At 50.4% G+C, this 19,360-nt stretch overlaps 1 protein-coding gene across 3 annotated transcripts in view; it reads left to right on the forward strand.

Annotated features, from left to right (window-relative positions):
• The first annotated feature begins 333 nt into the window (after nucleotides 1-333).
• arid4b (AT-rich interaction domain 4B) overlaps nucleotides 334-19,360 on the forward strand; it is a 33,856-nt gene continuing 14,829 nt past the window's right edge. For all 3 annotated transcript variants that reach the window (XM_047029114.1, XM_047029115.1, XM_047029116.1), the window contains exons 1-9: nucleotides 334-536; nucleotides 2,842-2,901; nucleotides 10,044-10,154; nucleotides 11,836-11,901; nucleotides 12,754-12,844; nucleotides 13,246-13,325; nucleotides 13,471-13,562; nucleotides 15,141-15,282; nucleotides 16,691-16,770. In XM_047029114.1, the coding sequence (XP_046885070.1) occupies nucleotides 2,896-2,901; nucleotides 10,044-10,154; nucleotides 11,836-11,901; nucleotides 12,754-12,844; nucleotides 13,246-13,325; nucleotides 13,471-13,562; nucleotides 15,141-15,282; nucleotides 16,691-16,770 (668 nt within the window). In that variant the 5' untranslated portion in view covers nucleotides 334-536; nucleotides 2,842-2,895. The remainder of the gene's footprint in view (nucleotides 537-2,841; nucleotides 2,902-10,043; nucleotides 10,155-11,835; nucleotides 11,902-12,753; nucleotides 12,845-13,245; nucleotides 13,326-13,470; nucleotides 13,563-15,140; nucleotides 15,283-16,690; nucleotides 16,771-19,360) is intronic.

The raw sequence follows: 19,360 nt of genomic DNA on the forward strand, positions 1-19,360 counted from the left end.
ATCCATCGCCGCTTACTTACCTGAAGCGTACGCTGAAATAGAAAACTAAACGCCACTTCTTTATGCATTCCCATCACGTGGAGAATGTTGGGAGTTGCAGTTTAGTGGCAAGTATGATCTCCTGTGAATGTATGCCTCGTGAAGTCTGTAAGACTACATTTCCCAGCTACCCCTCAATTCGGCCTTTCCATGTCGTCATTAAAATGTTAGGATTTTATTTTTTTCAAGACCAACCAATAATATCGAGTATTGGGCGTTAACACTAACGAGTTATCCAATGGAAAAACACAGTGTGGTTTGTGGGTGGTTTTGTGTTCTGTCATTCAGTTTGAGAAAGGCGAGAGATCAGAGAAAGAGCAGGCGACCAACACGGCTTTGGAGGGCTAGTTAGCAACGACTTTGTCGAATCCACACCAACCGGGTACTGTAGAACGGGCGACGCTCAAAATCTGACACATTATTTACGTAAATGATCGTATGGATTAATTTCAACATTCAGTCAAAGAAGAAACCAGTTTCTCAACTTGACTGCATAGGTAAGTCATTTGTATTTTGTCAAGCATTGTGAAGAAATTGCTAACAAGATTTCTAGGCTGATCTTCTATTTCAATGCTGAAAAGAAATATCCTCAAACTCAGTGGGGCAAGATTGCCTAGGTTTGCCTAAACCTTGACTAGATGGATACCCTAAAATAATGAATGAACTAGATAGCAAGGCTAGCTATTACTACATATATTTATTCAGTTAGTCAATTTGAACTTGTAGACTGCCAGCCATCAATATTTTGGCTACATGTTATGAAGATAGGTTGACTAGCAATACTACTTTTTTCGTGTCGAGTACATTGTGGATTACGTTAGCCACGGTCGCTAAATAAATGCAGCGAGAGCATAGCACACGACTGGTGGAATTTTCGAGTGTAGCTAGCAAAGAAACGTTATTAAAAACAAACTATCCACCGCTGAACCGATTAGTCAAATGCTGTTTGTGTAGATAGCATGGACCTATCCCTTACGTAAGGGTACTTGGCTTAAGCAAAGGAAAGTATTTTCCGTGTTATTTCAAATAAGTTTGTTATGTTGCACTGATCTGATCAAGACTTTTGAGAAGTCTCATTGAATGCCAGCTAGTCTAGACTCTTTTGTGCATTGTAACGTAAACGCTAGCTTCCGAGTGCAATGTAGCTAGACTAGCCATATTTTCAGCAGCGAACGTTAACTAATATTAGACCACAACATATTACATCGCTGTGTGTAGGCACTATATAGCTGGATATTTAATTAGGAATGTAATTATTTTTAGCAGAGCGGAGATATACTTCTGTTGTCCTAGTCGTAGTCGAAATATGAGTGAGCAGAAATGGCTGGCACAGCCCATCATAGTTATGGCCAGGGCAAGCTGTAATAGTTGACCGCTAAGCTGCAGGCTTTACTTCAGCTTGTTATGGGAAGGGGCGAAGGGAGAATACCTGCTAAGGTTACTCCCGTATGCAATGCATTGACATGTTGAGACCGAGGACTAGACCAGAAAATTGTCTGGGTTGGGGTGACATTGTAGCCACTGCGAACATCGTCTGGAAACGTGTTTAAAGTGTATAATCTTAAACACCAATTTCCACGTATCCGATTGAAATTGCGGTTTCGTGTATACAATCACGACATGTTATCTAAATCATTTGACCTTGTTGCGAGATGTTTTGTCAATTTGTTCCTTTGTCAGAGACAGCCCCGTGTAGCTTAGGCTACTCGTCGACCGTCAGCAAATTTGTAGCGATACTCGAAGAGATCAACATGCATGTGAAGACGGCAAGCGAAATATACCTTCACTCTGACCGCGATGTTACTTCAAGCAACTTTGTCGTGTTCCAATACATCTCATGTAACGTACAGTGTATTTAGCATTAATAAACGACTCGAGTCAGTTGTTAACCAAGTCTTGCTTGTTTTGTGTTACCAATATCGCACAACTGTGCAACGGAATATGTGGAGGGCTGCGTACTGTGCCATGTTGATAGTAGGATTTAGTCGGACAATGATAAGTCAAACGCCATTTCCTCAATTACATTCTAAAACAATGTCACTGCATAGCATAGAGCAATGGTTTTGAGAAACAGATTGATACCAATCATATTTCCGAATGCGATTGTTAGTGCTCGCGATCTTCCGACTAGTGAAATGTTGTATTGCAGACTGGCAGCTACAGAAATGGCGTCATCCATTGCCGTCGCCTGCCCAGTGCAGTATTACACACAAGTAGACATTACGCTAACCTGGTCAAAAAAACAGGCTACTGTAGTTGTCGCCACATGATTCTCCCGTACACTAGGATTCATTTTCGTCCACCGATGACCCCCTTTTTAAAAGCAAAAACGCCTCTGGCCATTTGCAATCAAAGAGGGAACCTTTTTTGCCTTGCCACAGGCTACTTTACTTTGATAGCCAACCGATTGCCTCGATGTGGGTTCCACGCGCTCTTAGGGACTTTGACTACACAGGGAATTACATACATTATTTAACATTTAACATTTTAAATTAATAGTCATCCCGGAATACTATGGTCACTACACTTTTGTATGACTGTAACTTATGTTACATAGGTCAGAGAGAATCAAGCCAGTGGCGGTGTAGGGGAAAAGTTGATTAATGGAAAATTCGTGACTTTTCCTTTAAAACACGGTAATGACAGCTCAAAACAACCCAAACTTAAACAAGCTGAACTGTGAAATAAGCTAGCGTTGTTCAGTTTCTTGCATTTTGTTTTGTTATTTGCGGTGGCAGTTTGCAGGTGCAACTTTGATTAGATTTATTGATGGCTAATATCCTTTCAACTTTTACATTTCAGCGTCAGATTCCCCATACTGGTCACTCGAAAGAGACACAGAGGACTTGGACGGAGATGAAGGTAAATACAGTAGATTTAATATTCTAACCTAATGTTTACATTAAGCAGGAGATGCCGTTTGGAGTTGTGTATACTTTCCTCTGTTTGAAGGATTTGTTACTTTTTAAATTGAGCTGTTGGTACATTTCACGCCATATGGACATCCTGCACGTTTGTTCTTTTCAACATGGAGCGATCAACGTTCAGGAAAGTTGCTGCTCTGTTTAGATTGTTATATACTTTCACGATAGCAGCTTTTTGCTCTTGTTTCTATGGTAACCATATGCAGGGTAGGAGTCCTCATTGGTTGAGTCAGATGTTGTGTTTGGAGAGCACTGTCTTATTGAATGTGCATATGTTCACGGCAACACCGATCCCCCGAACACACACATGCCGTTTTTTAACTGTGATATACATATATAATTTTGGGGGCTCAGTGCATCATAATTGGATCTGTTGAACAAACTGTTGTTTCCTATTAAGCAAACTGCTGTGCAGTCTATTAAAATCAACAAGTAAGAAAAACATTTAATTTATAAATCATCTAATGTATGCTCAGTTGTTAAATCTATGGCATTGCCATGGCAACCCCTGCCATCGAGGCGCTAGTGACCGGCCTGGACAAAGAGGTGATTGAAAGCGGGATTATTGTACAGCGTGTGAGCTTGACGGAGAAAGCTTAATTCTTTCCTGCATACCTTTTCCGTGTTCTTTTGTTTAGCGTTACAAACCCGTTCATTGTTGCACAATATGGGGTGGATTCTCTCATGTCTGCCTTTTTGGGGGGTATTTTTAGCATGAATGTGGCTAATACTTTACCAGTAGATGCTGAGAATGGCCTTGTTGCATTACGGGTTGATTCTACTACATAGTAGTACACATTCTTTTTCACAGTTTCAGTTCATTCTTAAAACGGCAGCACAGAGAATTATATTGTTTGTTTTAGTTAGTGTGACTTTAGTCTGGCTCTCTTATGGTGAGTTATCTTGAAGCATGTTTTGAAATACATGTTTTCAAAGTAAAACTTCATATCGCGCGAAGTTATCATAAGAAAACAATCCAAATATTGAGTTATTTTAACTGAAGATATTGAGTCTTAGGACAGAAGAGTTACAATACTTTGTTGTTGCTGGGTTGTGAAAGGGTGACATGAAGCACACTGGACTGATGGATATACTTGAGTTTATTTTTAATAGTGTGTTGATAGTGTTGATAGTGTGTTTGATAGCGTGTTGATAGTGGGTTTAATAGTGGGTTGATAGTGGGTTTACCTGAAGTAGCTGGATGCTGTGCACAGTTGTTCAGCATAAACAAATGCATTACTTAAATCTTTTGAACACAGTTCATGGGGCAACAGCCAGGGTTTCCCGCAGCAATTTACAGTTAACACACGCCTGCCGCCTTAACTATGTTGTAAAGAAAATAGCGATATCCTCCGTGTCACTCTGTCCTGTTTTCTCCCTCCATTCCAAAACGCCAGTCTGCCTTCATCAGGCTATCGCACAACCCCCCCCCCCCCCCCCCCCCCCCCCTAGACAGGTATGTTGCAGTGTGTTCAGAGACAGGTGTCCTCAGAGACAGGTGTCCTCAGAGACAGGTGTCCTCAGAGGCAGGTGTCCTCAGAGGCAGGTGTCCTCAGAGGCAGGTGTCCTCAGAGACAGGTGTGATGCGGTGTGTTCAGAGACAGGTGTGTTCAGAAACAGGTGTGTTGCGGTGTGTTGCGGTGTGTTGCGGTGTGTTGCGGTGTGTTCAGAGACAGGTGTCCTCAGAGACAGGTGTCCTCAGAGACAGGTGTCCTCAGAGACAGGTGTCCTCAGAGACAGGTGTGTTGCGGTGTGTTCAGAGACAGGTGTGTTCAGAGACAGGTGTGTTCAGAAACAGGTGTGTTCAGAGACAGTTGTGTTTAGAGACGGGTGTGTTCAGAGGTCTTTAAAGCGTGGTGTTCGTGTAGAGGCTTCAGGTGATGAGGGCTCTGTTGAGGGGCAGGCTGGCTGGCCGTGGGTACGGTCCGCAGGGGGCTGCAGTCCTGGCTGGATGACGTTACCTTCTCTCTCCTTCCAAATGATTGTGATCTCTAGAAGACGTTGGCTAATCTCGAGCTACGTGGATGCATTCTGTGCTGGTGTTTGTTATTGACCAAATGAGGTCTAATCTGGGCTGGGTCTATTATGGGATGCTGGGTCTATTATGGGAGCTAATGGGCCACAGATGCCAGGTGCAGGGTGTGTAACACCGCCAATTAGGGAACAGGAAACACTATTACAGTCGCCAGGGGTGCAATTATCAAAATAGGACCAGTTTATTGAAAGGAATGGTGATGACAGTTAGCGACCTGTAGGTAGGTCTGTCATTCTATCGCTGTCATAGGACGTCTCAGCGTTTGGAGCGATCGTTAAGTTGAGATATGGAGCAGAGCAGGATGTTATTGATCCAGGGGGGGGGGGGGGGGGGGGAAGCGCTGAGAACAGCTGCATTAACATGGATCACAGAACTTTCATGTTTGTATTGTTTTCATTGATATCTACAATTTGTTTTTGTTTTTTATTGTCTTGTATGATATCTTTTTTTTTTTTATACACTGCTTTCCTGAGAGGAATGGACAAAATCAGAATTTAATTGTACCAAAAGAAGCCTACATACGTCGAGAAAGATCTAGAAATACAGAGATCAGGATCCCATATCAGAAGTTTCTGAAGTACGTTTACACACATGAGTTTGCTTTGGTGGGTTGGTGCATAACCATGAACAACAGAGTACGTAGAAATATATAGAAACATAAAACAAGTTCTGTAAGGAAAAGGCATAATATAAAAATTGACAAGATGCAAAATACTCTAATACACACTACTAATAATATGTGTACAGTATGACTGTTGCTCAAATAAATTAAGAGCTGTACAGTTTGTGCAGGGACTCCATCCAAAGTAGGACTACAGTGTTAGTGCAGACAGTCATGGCGGTCCTGCATGCATCTGTCAGCCTGCTGGGAGACGCTCGGCCCTCAGGGTCTCAGCCAGCCTCTCCCCGCCTAGCCTGCCTCTGCCTGGGGGTCTCAGCCAGCCAGCCTCTCCCCGCCTAGCCTGCCTCTGCCTGGGGTTTCAGACGGCCAGCCTCTCCCCGCCTAGCCTGCCTCTGCCTGGGGTTTCAGACGGCCAGCCTCTCCCTGCCTAGCCTGCCTCTGCCTGGGGTTTCAGACGGCCAGCCTCTCCCTGCCTCTGCCTGGGGGTCTCAGCCAGCCAGCCTCTCCCTGCCTCTGCCTGGGGGTCTCAGACGGCCAGCCTCTCCCCGCCTAGCCTGCCTCTGCCTGGGGTTTCAGACGGCCAGCCTCTCCCTGCCTAGCCTGCCTCTGCCTGGGGTTTCAGACGGCCAGCCTCTCCCCGCCTAGCCTGCCTCTGCCTGGGGGTCTCAGACGGCCAGCTTCTCCCCGCCTAGCCTGCCTCTGCCTGGGGGTCTCAGACTAGCCTGCCTCTGCCTGGGGGTCTCAGACTAGCCTGCCTCTGCCTGGGGGTCTCAGACTAGCCTGCCTCTGCCTGGGGGTCTCAGACTAGCCTGCCTCTGCCTGGGGGTCTCAGACTAGCCTGCCTCTGCCTGGGGGTCTCAGACGGCCAGGCTCCCTCTGGAGGCTGCGCTGCTCCCTGGGATCACAGCCCTCTCCAGGCTGAACTCAGGATCTTAGATGTGTCTTTATGGTGTTGTGGAATGCTAAGATTAGGCTATCCCTGTGGACTGTTCCAGAAATAGCGTTGACGCGCTGACTGTTTCATGACTGTGTCTGTGATGTGCAGAGCCAGCTGTTGAAAAGGTCACCACCTGGAGATTGTCTTATATTGAGCTGAACTGGTGCTGGGGTGCTTTTCACGCTGATTCTACTGTATGTTGTTGTCTAAGTGAAGACAAAATATGTTGTAATCTAACCGGAGCCGGCTCAAGGTCTCACTGCCTCCTCATGCATGTTTTATAACCGTCAAATCTCTTCTGTGACAATAATGCAGTCATGCAACATATTTGAGTTGTTGACTCTGAGTGAAAGGGTCAACACCTGGACTGTGTTCTGACTGATCTGCTGGACGATGAGGCTCTTCAAAGGGAAGGTCTCTTATGAACGTAGCGAGTATCCTCACTGCACACTACAGACTGTCCAATCCAAAAATCCCAGATCAGCAAGTCATACAGGAAACGGGTTGTGTTGCTAAACAATAATCAACGATAAACGTGTTTATTCATAAAGAAAAGCCACTGTAGCAATCCAGCGAGATAAATGAAAGAATCAAAAAGCTGAAAGGACCTGAGAACTTTCCTCCTCCTGCAGAGGGAGTGTGTGAAGAGATCGGCTGCTGCAGGTGCAGTGTGCTGGAGCCAGGATGCTGCTGAGCTGGGGGTGATGCTCTCCCTGCACACACACACACACACACAGCCACACACACAGCCACACACACACACACACACAGCCAGGCAGTAGGTGTTAAGGCGCTGGAGGTTTCAAGCTTATTAAGTCTGAAGAGCTCCGTATCAGAGCGAGTTTCGGCTCCTCTCCCGAAGGCCCGGGGATTCCTGGGTCCTTAGCGTAGCCAGCGGGGGGGGAGCTGCGCCTGCTGGAACAGCGGGGGGAGCTGCGCCTGCAGGAACAGGGGTGGGAGCTGCGCCTGCTGGAACAGCGGGGGGGGAGCTGCGCCTGCTGGAACAGGGGGGGGAGCTGCGCCTGCTGGAACAGGGGGGGGAGCTGCGCCTGCTGGAACAGGGGGGGGAGCTGCGCCTGCTGGAACAGGGGGGGGGAGCTGCGCCTGCTGGAACAGGGGGGGGAGCTGCGCCTGCTGGAACAGGGGGGGAGCTGCGCCTGCTGGAACAGGGGGGGGAGGGGTTGTGCCTGCAGGAACGGGGGGGGGGGGTTGTGCCTGCAGGAACGGGGGGGGGGGGGGGGGGGGGAGGGGTTGTGCCTGCAGAAATGAAAGTGAGAGAGGGAAGAGATGGGTTGTGAGAGAGTGCTACGGAGGAGGAAGCTAATCTGGAGCCTGGCTCTCTGAGATGTTGATGTGGCTCACATCTGGAATGTGCCCTTCATTCATATCAGTGAGAAATGCACCGCGAGCAGTGGCTATCTGTGGTAATTACTCCCAAAACCACTATTCTAGCTGTCATGTGATTATGACAAACTGCAAATCTGGCCTGGGTCTGTTATCAGACTTGCCTGGTTGATTTTAAGAGCTCTAACAGACACATACTTCAAGATAACCTCCCAGCCTCCCCGCTCTGAGGGCTGGAGGGAGTGTGAAAGGGAAATGAGAGAAGGGGTTGAGGGCAGGAGGTCTAGTCAATCTCCTGTGTTCCAGCTCTGTGTTGGGTCTGACAGACAGACAGCTGTGTTGGGTCTGACAGACAGACAGCTGTGTTGGGTCAGACAGACAGACAGCTGTGTTGGGTCAGACAGACAGACAGCTGTGTTGGGTCAGACAGACAGACAGACAGCTGTGTTGGGTCAGACAGACAGACAGCTGTGTTGGGTCTGACAGACAGACAGCTGTGTTGGGTCAGACAGACAGACAGACAGACAGACAGCTGTGTTGGGTTTGACAGACAGCTGTGTTGGGTCAGACAGACAGCTGTGTTGGGTCAGACAGACAGCTGTGTTGGGTCAGACAGACAGACAGCTGTGTTGGGTCAGACAGACAGACAGCTCTGTGTTGGGTCTGACAGACAGACAGCTGTGTTGGGTCTGACAGACAGCTGTGTTGGGTCTGACAGACAGACAGCTGTGTTGGGTCAGACAGACAGACAGCTGTGTTGGGTCTGACAGACAGACATCTGTGTTGGGTCAGACAGACAGACAGACAGCTGTGTTGGGTTTGACAGACAGCTGTGTTGGGTCAGACAGACAGCTGTGTTGGGTCAGACAGACAGACAGCTGTGTTGGGTCAGACAGACAGACAGCTCTGTGTTGGGTCTGACAGACAGACAGCTGTGTTGGGTCAGACAGACAGCTGTGTTGGGTCAGACAGACAGACAGCTGTGTTGGGTCAGACAGACAGACAGCTCTGTGTTGGGTCTGACAGACAGACAGAGGCTGCTGTAGATCGATGTTCCGTCATGTAGCTGTGTGAGCCAGCTGGTCGTGAAGCTAAACTGCTTCCATAGTAATGAAGTGTTTGTGTGAGAGCTGGAGGTGGAGCAGTCTTCCTTCTCTGAAGAAGCGTGTGTGTGTGTGTGTGTATCCTGGTGTAACCGAGGCTTTCAGTGTGAGCACTGCCAGGGGCTGGCAAGCATGTTTGTTTTTATTCGTTCTCAGTGAAAACCCTTCTGCTGAGGACAGCTCCTCTCTCCTGTCAGTGTGAGTATGAAGCTGTAATGTAGCTCGCCCTCTGATGTTTGTGGAAGGTCTTGGTGAATTCACTGCCTCGCTTGTTACTGGGCAGGTAGCTGATCCCCGCTGAGGAGTGGAATACATGGATCGAACAAAGCACACTTTTTACTGTCTGTGTCTTCGCTGCCTTGGGGGTAGTGTACAAACATGTCGTCATGACACCAGACATTAGAGCTGTGCTCACACTGAAACAGCTGCTGTTATGCTGAGCATGGCATCGGCATCATGTGCTGGTGTCTAGGACAGACCAACAGCAGATGGGATTAGTTTTTCCAGATGAATCATGGAAAGGGGTCAGTTTCAGCTTGTCTGAAGACGTGTGCCCTGGAGGGAGCTGTTCCAGCCCAGCCAGAGGTGTGACTGAGGGACAGGCTCTCTGACCAACCCAGAGGTGTGGCTGAAGGACAGGCTCTCTAACCAGCCAGAGATGTGACTGAGGGACAGGCTCTCTAACCCTAACCCTGAGGTGTGACTGAGGGACAGGCTCTCTAACCCTAAGCCTGAGGTGTGACTGAGGGACAGGCTCTCTAACCCTAACCCTGAGGTGTGACTGAAGGACAGGCTCTCTGACCTTAACCCTGAGGTGTGGCTGAAGGACAGGCTCTCTAACCAGCCCAGAGGTGTGGCTGAGGGACAGGCTCTCTAACCAGCCCAGAGGTGTGGCTGAGGGACAGGCTCTCTAACCCTAACCCTGAGGTGTGACTGAGGGACAGGCTCTCTGACCCTAACCCTGAGGCACATCCTCCACACCCAGGGCTGCACACCAGAGTTGATATTCCCCTAACCTCCCCCTCTCTCTCCCCCCCAGACTCTGGAGGAACCCCCCTACCTGACAGTGGGGACGGACGTCAGTGCCAAGTACAGGGGGGCGTTCTGTGAAGCCAAGATCAAGACAGCCAAGAGGCTGGTGAAGGCCAAGGTGAGTCCTGTTCACCTGTTCTTTACACCTGGCGATAAACACCCTGACTGTGCGACTTAGCCTGTAGTATATCTTCTGAATCACCATGAGCTTGCTGCACATTATTCTGCCTATTACACAGCTGCTTATTACAGATATCGATAATTTGACACAACATATTAATTTAAAATCGCTTTTTGTGAAAATGATCAGAAGTGCGTCCATAACAACGGTTTGTTATTCCTAGGCTAGCAACGGTCTGCTATTCAGAAATAACAGGTTGTAGAATGCTGTAATTGACCAATCAGAATTGAGTCAACAATGCCGTGTAACAACGGCTGTTAGAGACAGTCTTACTATACCCCTCTAACCCCCGAGAGGAGATGGTCTCTCTCTGAGAGGAGAGGAGATGGTCTCTCTCTGAGAGGAGAGGAGATGGTCTCTCTCTGAGAGGAGAGGAGATGGTCTCTCTCTGAGAGGAGATGGTCTCTCCCTGAGAGGCGATGGTCTCTCCCTGAGAGGCGATGGTCTCTCCCTGAGAGGAGATGGTCTCTCGGAGAGGAGATGGTCTCTCTGTGAGAGGAGAGGACATGGTCTCTCTGTGAGAGGAGAGGAGATGGTCTCTCCCTCAGAGGAGATGGTCTAACTATCTGAGGAGAGGACATGGTTTCTCTCTGAGGAGAGGACATGGTTTCTCTCTGAGAGGAGAGGACATGGTCTCTTGCTGGAGCATCAGTGTGGGCTGCGTACAGAAGGCCAGTTTCATCTCCACACTCTGAACATGCTGCTCTTAATAATGCACATGAAGACGAGGATGTGTTCCGTGCAGGCAGCGCTGCTGCAGCTGGAGCACCTGTCAGAACCAGGGGGCAGGAGAGAGAGGGTGCTGGATGCTGCCTGTCAGAACCAGGGGGGCAGGAGAGAGAGGGTGCTGCCTGTCAGAACCAGGGGGGCAGGAGAGAGAGGGTGCTGCCTGTCAGAACCAGGGGGGTAGGAGAGAGAGGGTGCTGGATGCTGCCTGTCAGAACCAGGGGGGCAGGAGAGAGAGGGTGCTGCCTGTCAGAACCAGGGGGGCAGGAGAGAGAGGGTGCTGCCTGTCAGAACCAGGGGGGCAGGAGAGAGAGGGTGCTGCCTGTCAGAACCAGGGGGGTAGGAGAGAGAGGGTGCTGCCTGTCAGAACCAGGGGGTAGGAGAGAGAGGGTGCCGGATGCTGCATGTCAGAACCAGGAGGGCAGGAGAGAGAGGGTGCTGGATACTGCCTGTCATACGCCGTCACATGCAAGATTATCACTGGCTGATCAGATTATGACGAGCTCACCGCGGTAGTGGAGGGGAGGGAGGTGGGGGAGGGGAGTGAAGGGTTGGAAGGGTGGGGGAGGGGAGGGCTGACCAGCGGGGTGCTGGCAGGAAGAGCCCCCCCACCACCAGGGTGTTGTGACAGTGACCTCCCTGCTCCTGACTACCCTATCATGTTAAGCCTGGCTATCGATCCAGAGAGATCTACCAGAGACCCCCCGGCCCCCTGGCCAGAGACCCCAGCAGTCAGGAGCTGGGCACACTGTGTGTGTGTGCGCGCGTGCTGTGTGTCTGTGCGCTGTGTGTGTGTGTGTTATGTGGAAGACTTTTGTGTGTGTGTGTTATCCCTTTCCTTTTTGGAGAAATATTTGTATACTCTGGTTACTGATTCCTCTCCCTTCCCCAGGTGACCTTTAAACCAGATCTGTCCACAGCGGAGGTCCAAGATGAACACATCAGAGGGCCTCTAAAGGTGAGGCTGGGGCTGGGGCTGGGGCTGGGGCTGGGGCTGGGGCTGGGGCTGGGGCTGGGGCTGGGGCTGGGGCTAGGCTGGGGCTGGGGCTGGAGGCTTGGGCTAGGGGCTGAGGCTGGGGCAGAGGGCTGGAGGCTTGGGCTAGGGGCTGAGGCTGGGGCAGAGGGCTGGAGGCTTGGGCTAGGGGCTGAGGCTGGGGCTGGGGCTGGGGCTAGGGCTGGGGCTGGGGCTAGGCTGGGGATTCAGCACACAGCTCTGTTACTTTAGTCCCATACTCATCACAGGGTTCAACACAAGCAGCTAGTTTGAAGGTGATTGGGAGAGGAGGTGCTGTTTCAGTTCTGCTTCTACAAGGAAGGTTCAGTCCTTCTTTCTAAGCATCACTGCGACTCTCTTGTCTTGTTTTGGAAACAGATCATTACTGAATCTTTTTTGGGATGCTTTCTTTTATACGACTTCAGAGCTACGGAGTTCAGCTCTCCGGCTGCTCATATCCTGTAGCAGATGTTTACCAGTGATTTTACTACAGAAACAGCTCCTATGTCAATCCAGAAAACCACAGCAGCATTCAATCACAATTTGACGCTTTAGTTCCTGTATAAAACCATTCTAGCAGCATTACAAGAGTGTCCAGGTGAGGGCGTGTCCAGGTGAGGGTGTGTCCAGGTGAGGGCGTGTCCAGGTGAGGTGTGTCCAGGTGAGGGCGTGTCCAGGTGAGGGTGTGTCCAGGTGAGGGTGTGTCCAGGTGAGGGTGTGTCCAGGTGAGGGTGTGTCCAGATGAGGGCGTGTCCAGGTGAGGGCGTGTCCAGGTGAGGGCGTGTCCAGGTGACACGTGTCTGTGTGATTCTGCAGGTGGGAGCTGCTGTGGAGGTCAAGAACCAGGATGGAGTTTATCAGGAAGCCACCATCACCAAGCTGACAGATGCCAGCATCTACACTGTGGGTGAGTCTGAGGAGAGCTCTTACCCCTCCTGTCTCACCCACACATCCCCCCTCCCCTCTCCCACGCAGGTTACACAAACCCTCCCAGGAAGCAGTTCTGGGGGCTGCGTTCCCTGTCCTATTTTCTGACGCTCCAGTTGAGGGATCCTTGAAGTGATATTAAGCAGTGAGCTGGAACACAGTCTGATTGCTTGGCTGTGTGTTTCTGAAGAACAACAGTTCTCATGGTACGGTGGGAGCAGCGGGCTGTGTTAGAGCAGGAGGGATACTGGAACAGAGATGGAGGAGTGTGTTGTCTGGTGTGGCCCTGGAGGGTAGTGGTGTGTGTGTGTGTGCGCGCGCGTGTGTGTGTGCAGACGCTCTGTCCTACATTCAGCTGTTTCCTTGTCTGTGTCTCTGCAGTGTTCGATGACGGTGATGAGAAGACCCTCCGCCGCTCCTCTCTGTGTCTCAAAGGAGCGCGTCACTTTGCAGAGAGCGAGGCCAGTCACCCTGTCAACACCACAACACGTCCCTGCCTCCACCCCCTTTCTGCTACACATGCACATCAGTTTCCTCTCAGGCAGGAGTAGGTGAATCACAGCTCGTTTGCTTGGGTCTGATTTAGATGTTGACTCTGTGTTCCAGACCCTGGACAGGCTGCCTCTCACCAACCCAGAGCACTTTGGAACTCCTGTCATCGGCAAGAAGGGCAACCGTGGCCGGCGCTCAAACCCAGTGTGAGTAGCACCCTACCAGCCAGAGTTAGCACAGCATGGGGGGGGGGGGAGACCAGGGGGGAGGAGAGGGGAAGAGAGACGGGGAGAGACGAGACGAGACGGGGGGGAGCAGGCGGTGGAGGGTTCTGAGCTTAGTTCTCTCTCTCTCTCTCTCTCTCTCTCTCTCTCTCTCTCTCTCTCTCTCTCTCTCTCTCTCTCTCTGTGTCTCTCTCTCTCTCTCTCTGTGTGTCTCTCTCTCTCTCTGTGTCTCTCTCTCTCTCTCTCTGTGTCTCTCTCTCTCTCTGTGTGTCTCTGTGTCTCTGTCTCTCTCTGTGTGTCTCTGTGTCTCTCTCTCTCTCTCTCTGTGTCTTTCTTGCTATCTCCCTCCCTCTCTGTCGACCTTCCTGTAACAGTCCCTGAGGCTGGGGGAGGAGTTCCTGCTTTCTTCTTCCGAGTTTGGAATCTGTGTGTGTGTGTGTGTGTGTGTGAAGAGAGAGTGTGTAAACCCATTAGTGTGTGTGTGAGGGAGAGAATAAAGAAGACTGTCCATCAGTCTGAGCAGTATACCGTTGCAGTAGACACAATCATTTTCTTGGCTGAAGACGGCCCTGGTGCACTCTCTCAGACTGGCCCAGGGACACCATCTCATAGCTCTGCTCTCTGTACCCTGAACAGCCCCGGCTGCACAGCCGTACAGCTTCAGTCTCAGGGAGGACCAGGACTGACTGCTTCTTACTGTCCTACGTTAGACATTCTCAACAGAGTGGGTCTGGATTGTTAGGCTCCTCTCTGCACCACAGTTACACCAGAAGCTTCCTGAGCTAGGTCACAGGTGCTCTGTCTCTGACATAGTGAACCAGGATGGAGAGGAGCTCTGCTAGCTCTGCTAGCTCTGCTAGCTCTGCCGGACATGGCTTTCTGCAAGCTTTTATTGCTCTGTGATCGTGTGTGCGTGTGTTTTCTCGGTGCTTGGCACTGTGTCTTCATCACAATGAACTCCACTGTCTGAGCTCCTCTGTCTGTCCGCTGTAATGAGCTGGGAGTAAACAACTGGGTCTGCGCAGGTTGTTATAGTAACACTGTTACAGTGTAACACTGATGCACTAACACTGTTACAGTGTAACACTGATACACTAACACTATTACAGTGTAACACTGATACACTAACACTATTACAGTGTAACACTGTTACACTAACACTATTACAGTGTAACACTGTTACATCACATTTAGTCATTTAGCAGTTCAGGGACATTCCCCCCGAGGCAAGGAGGGTGAAGTGCCTTGTCCAAGGACACAACGTCATTTTGGCACAGCCGGGAATCGAACCGACAACCCTCTGATTAATAGCCCGATTCCCTAACCGCTCAGCCATCTGACTCCCTCCCCCCCTTACACTGACACTGTTACAGTAACACTGTCTGCTTGGTTATGTCGCTGTCTCCCTGCTTCAGCGTGTTATTGGCCTGTTTGGTTGTAGTCTTGCTGCTGTGGCGTGGTTCTCCACTGACTCCTCCAGGCAGGCAGGGAGAGGAGGTGGTGGAGGTGTTTGGGTGTAGACGTGTCTGAGCGTGTGTACGTGTGTGTGCTTCCTCACAGCCAGGAGGAGGAGTCATCTTCATCCTCCAGTGAGGAGGAGGAGGGGGACCAGAAGCAGAATGAGGATCTGTTCGGGAAGGTGGTGTGTGTGGAGGCCGTCGTCACGGGAGACAAGAAGAAGACCACGTGGTACCCTGCTCTGGTGAGTGACCACACACACACACACACACATGTTTACACACACACACACACATGCATGTGTGTGCTGCCGGCTGGTCTAACCCCCCTGGCGTTCTCTTCATCCTCAGGATTAGAGCGTTTCATCTGAACTGGACTGTTACGTAATTTCTCCAAACTGGCTGCTCTGTCAGAGCTGTTACGTAATTTCTCCAAACTGGCTGCTCTGTCAGAGCTGTTAGCTGTTACAGTGGGCTAGGCAGTCTCCTCTTTAAAGATGGGTTTTTTTTAAACACACAAAAGTGCCTCAATTTGATTGATTTGCAGAAAAGCAGTATTGGTTTGGATGACTGAATCCTGCAGCGTTTTAAAGACAGCAGCTGCTCTGCAAGCGCCTTGGAACCAGTAGCTGAAATGCCTTAGAGCTGGCTTGTGTTTTGATGTGTAAATCATCACTCAGTGTGTGCCCTTCCCTGCCACCCTACACCCTGGCTGTATGCTGCTCTGCGTGCTGCTCTGCGTGCTGCTCTGTGTGCTGCTCTGCGTGGGGGAGAGCAGCCAGGGACATAGTGACAGGCCTTGTTTGTTTATGTAAGTGGTACAGGCGGATCATGGGGAACAGCAGAGACACAGACACTGGCCCTTTAAGTGTTCCTGTGTAGTCAGCAGGCTCCGCCTCCAGGGTTTGTTGTTCTTGGCGTGCTGTTGCTGCCGCCGGCCGCCACACTGCCTCCTGGTGGCGGCCCGCGGTACTGCAGAGCCCTGCTGTGGCACCGCACAGCACGCTGGGAGCTGTTGCTAAGGCGAGGTGAGGAGGAGGAGGAACAAACAGATGTCTTGTAGCTCAGGTGGGACGTGAGGAGGGAGTCTGGGAGGGAGGGGTGGAGACTCACGACAGAGAAACAGGGAAGGAGAGAGAGAGAGAGCGGCAAAGGACAGAAGGAAATGAAAGATGAGAAATCTTGAAAGGAAACTGCGATGTGGGCGGAGATGAGGCTTGGCTTGGCTGTGTAGATCAAACCTCCAGGAGGTGGGTAGTGTCCTGGAGCCTGTAGTCTGGAGCCTGTAGTCTTCCGCAGGCCAGACCCCTGCTGTCGTCCTCACACAGTAAACAGCAGAGTGAAGCATGCTGGGAGCACTCTCCCAGCATATTGAATCTCGCTCTGTCTTCCTTAGTTTTTTATTTGATGGCTTATTTTGAGCTCAGGCCGTCACAATCGATACAGCGTCACCAGAGGCCTGAAGATTGTCTTTTATTTATTTAATTTGAGTTATTTTAGATTGTGGGTCAGGTAGTAGTGATGTGTTATTGGAACGGCAAAATAATTCATTATGTCTTACTGACTAACATCCGTAGGAACCAGTGACAAAGCTGAAAAGTTGATAAACGATGAAAGACAATATCCTCACTCTGACTGTTTCTCCTCAACAAGGTCATCTCCCCGGATTGCCATGACGACGTCACCATGAAAAAGGACAACATCTTCGTCCGCTCCTTCAAGGACGGAAAGTTGTAAGTCCTCAGTCGCTTTGAGTGTGTGAAGGGGTGATGGTGTGTGTCAGGGGGTGAGGGTGTGTGTCAGGGGGTGAGGGGGTGTGTCAGGGGGTGAGGGGGTGAGGGTGTGTGTCAGGGGGTGAGGGGATGAGGGGGTGAGGGTGTGTGTCAGGGGGTGAGGGGGTGTGTCAGGGGGTGAGGGGGTGAGGGTGTGTGTCAGGGGGTGAGGGGATGAGGGGGTAAGGGTGTGTGTCAGGGGGTGAGGGTGTGTGTCAGGGGGTGAGGGGGTGTGTCAGGGGGTGAGGGGGTGAGGGTGTGTGTCAGGGGGTGAGGGGATGAGGGGGTGAGGGGGTGTGTCAGGGGGTGAGGGGGTGTGTCAGGGGGTGAGGGGGTGAGGGTGTGTGTCAGGGGCTGAGGGTGTGAGTGAGGGTGGGTTGGTGTGGGGGTGTGGGTGTGACTGTGAGGAGGTGTGTGAGGGGGTGTGTGGGTGAATGTCAGTGAGTAGGGTACACAGTGGAACTGTGCTGCTGTCCTGGGTTTGGTTCAGGAGCGCCCTCTACAGGCTGATCCTGGAGCTGCAGCTAGGCACAGCACAGGCAGCAACACCATTAGGAACAGAGTTCTCTAAGACCCTGACTTTCAATAGTTGTTTATATTGTTGGGAAACAACATCTGTTTGGCTGAGTTAGGAGCTAATGGGAAGGCGGCAACTTTCCAACCGTTTCTGTAAACACTGAAGTGTCGCGGAATGTTCAAAGTAACAGTTAGATCATAAGATGCTCCTATCAGCATGGAAACGGTAACTTTCCGATGATGTACTCGTCCCTGCGTTTAAAACTTGCTGTTGGCATGGTAGTGTTGTCTGTTGGCATGGTAATGGTAGTGTTGTTAACACAGAGGCTGACAACAGTGTTGTGGCTCTCACAGGAATAAAACAACAATGTGAGTCTTCGCTACATATCAGATTAGATTTGTACAGCCCCAAGCAGTATCACAGCTGATCAGCACCAAGCAGTATCACAGCTGATCAGCCCCAAGCAGTATCACAGCTGATCAGCCCCAAGCAGTATCACAGCTGATCAGCCCCAAGCAGTATCACAGCTGATCAGCACCAAGCAGTATCACAGCCGATCAGCACCAAGCAGTATCACAGCTGATCAGCACCTAGTGCAGGTGTAGTGTGTGTCAGTGTAGTACAGGTGTTGTGTGTCTCAGTGTAGTGCAGGTGTTGTGTCTCAGTGTAGTGCAGGTGTTGTGTGTCAGTGTAGTGCAGGTGTTGTGTGTCAGTGTAGTGCAGGTGTTGTGTCTCAGTGTAGTGCAGGTGTTGTGTATCTCAGTGTAGTGCAGGTGTTGTGTGTCAGTGTAGTGCAGGTGTTGTGTCTCAGTGTAGTGCAGGTGTTGTGTGTCAGTGTAGTGCAGGTGTTGTGTCTCGAGTGTAGTGCAGGTGTTGTGTCTCAGTGTAGTGCAGGTGTTGTGTCTCAGTGTAGTGCAGGTGTAGTGTCTCAGTGTAGTGCAGGTGTTGTGTCTCAGTGTAATGCAGGTGTAGTGTGTGTCAGTGTAGTACAGGTGTTGTGTCTCAGTGTAGTGCAGGTGTTGTGTCTCAGTGTAGTGCAGGTGTTGTGTGTATCAGTGTAGTGCAGGTGTTGTGTCTCAGTGTAGTGCAGGTGTTGTGTCTCAGTGTAGTGCAGGTCTAGTGTGTCAGTGTAGTGCAGGTGTTGTGTGTCTCAGTGTAGTGCAGGTGTTGTGTGTCTCAGTGTAGTGCAGGTGTTGTGTCTCAGTGTAGTGCAGGTGTAGTGTGTGTCAGTGTAGTGCAGGTGTTGTGTCTCAGTGTAGTGCAGGTGTTGTGTCTCAGTGTAGTGCAGGTGTTGTGTCTCAGTGTAGTGCAGGTGTAGTGTGTCAGTGTAGTGCAGGTGTTGTATCTCAGTGTAGTGCAGGTGTTGTGTGTCTCAGTGTAGTGCAGGTGTAGTGTGTGTCAGTGTAGTGCAGGTGTTGTGTCTCAGTGTAGTGCAGGTGTTGTGTCTCAGTGTAGTACAGGTGTAGTGTGTGTCAGTGTAGTACAGGTGTTGTGTGTCTCAGTGTAGTGCAGGTGTTGTGTAGTGCAGGTGTTGTGTCTCAGTGTAGTGCAGGTGTTGTGTCTCAGTGTAGTGCAGGTGTTGTGTCTCAGTGTAGTGCAGGTGTTGTGTCTCAGTGTAGTGCAGGTGTTGTGTGTCAGTGTAGTGCAGGTGTTGTGTGTGTCAGTGTAGTGCAGGTGTAGTGTGTCTCAGTGTAGTACAGGTGTTGTGTGTGTCAGTGTAGTGCAGGTGTTGTGTCTCAGTGTAGTGCAGGTGTTGTGTGTCAGTGTAGTACAGGTGTTGTGTGTCTCAGTGTAGTGCAGGTGTTGTGTCTCAGTGTAGTGCAGGTGTTGTGTGTCTCAGTGTAGTGCAGGTGTTGTGTCTCAGTGTAGTGCAGGTGTTGTGTGTCTCAGTATAGTGCAGGTGTTGTGTGTCAGTGTAGTGCAGGTGTTGTGTGTCTCAGTGTAGTGCAGGTGTTGTGTCTCAGTGTAGTGCAGGTGTTGTGTCTCAGTGTAGTGCAGGTGTTGTGTGTCTCAGTGTAGTGCAGGTGTTGTGTC

The sequence above is a fragment of the Hypomesus transpacificus genome, chromosome 11 (assembly GCF_021917145.1).
Source record: "Hypomesus transpacificus isolate Combined female chromosome 11, fHypTra1, whole genome shotgun sequence".
In the NCBI taxonomy this organism is placed as follows: Eukaryota; Metazoa; Chordata; class Actinopteri; order Osmeriformes; family Osmeridae; genus Hypomesus; species Hypomesus transpacificus.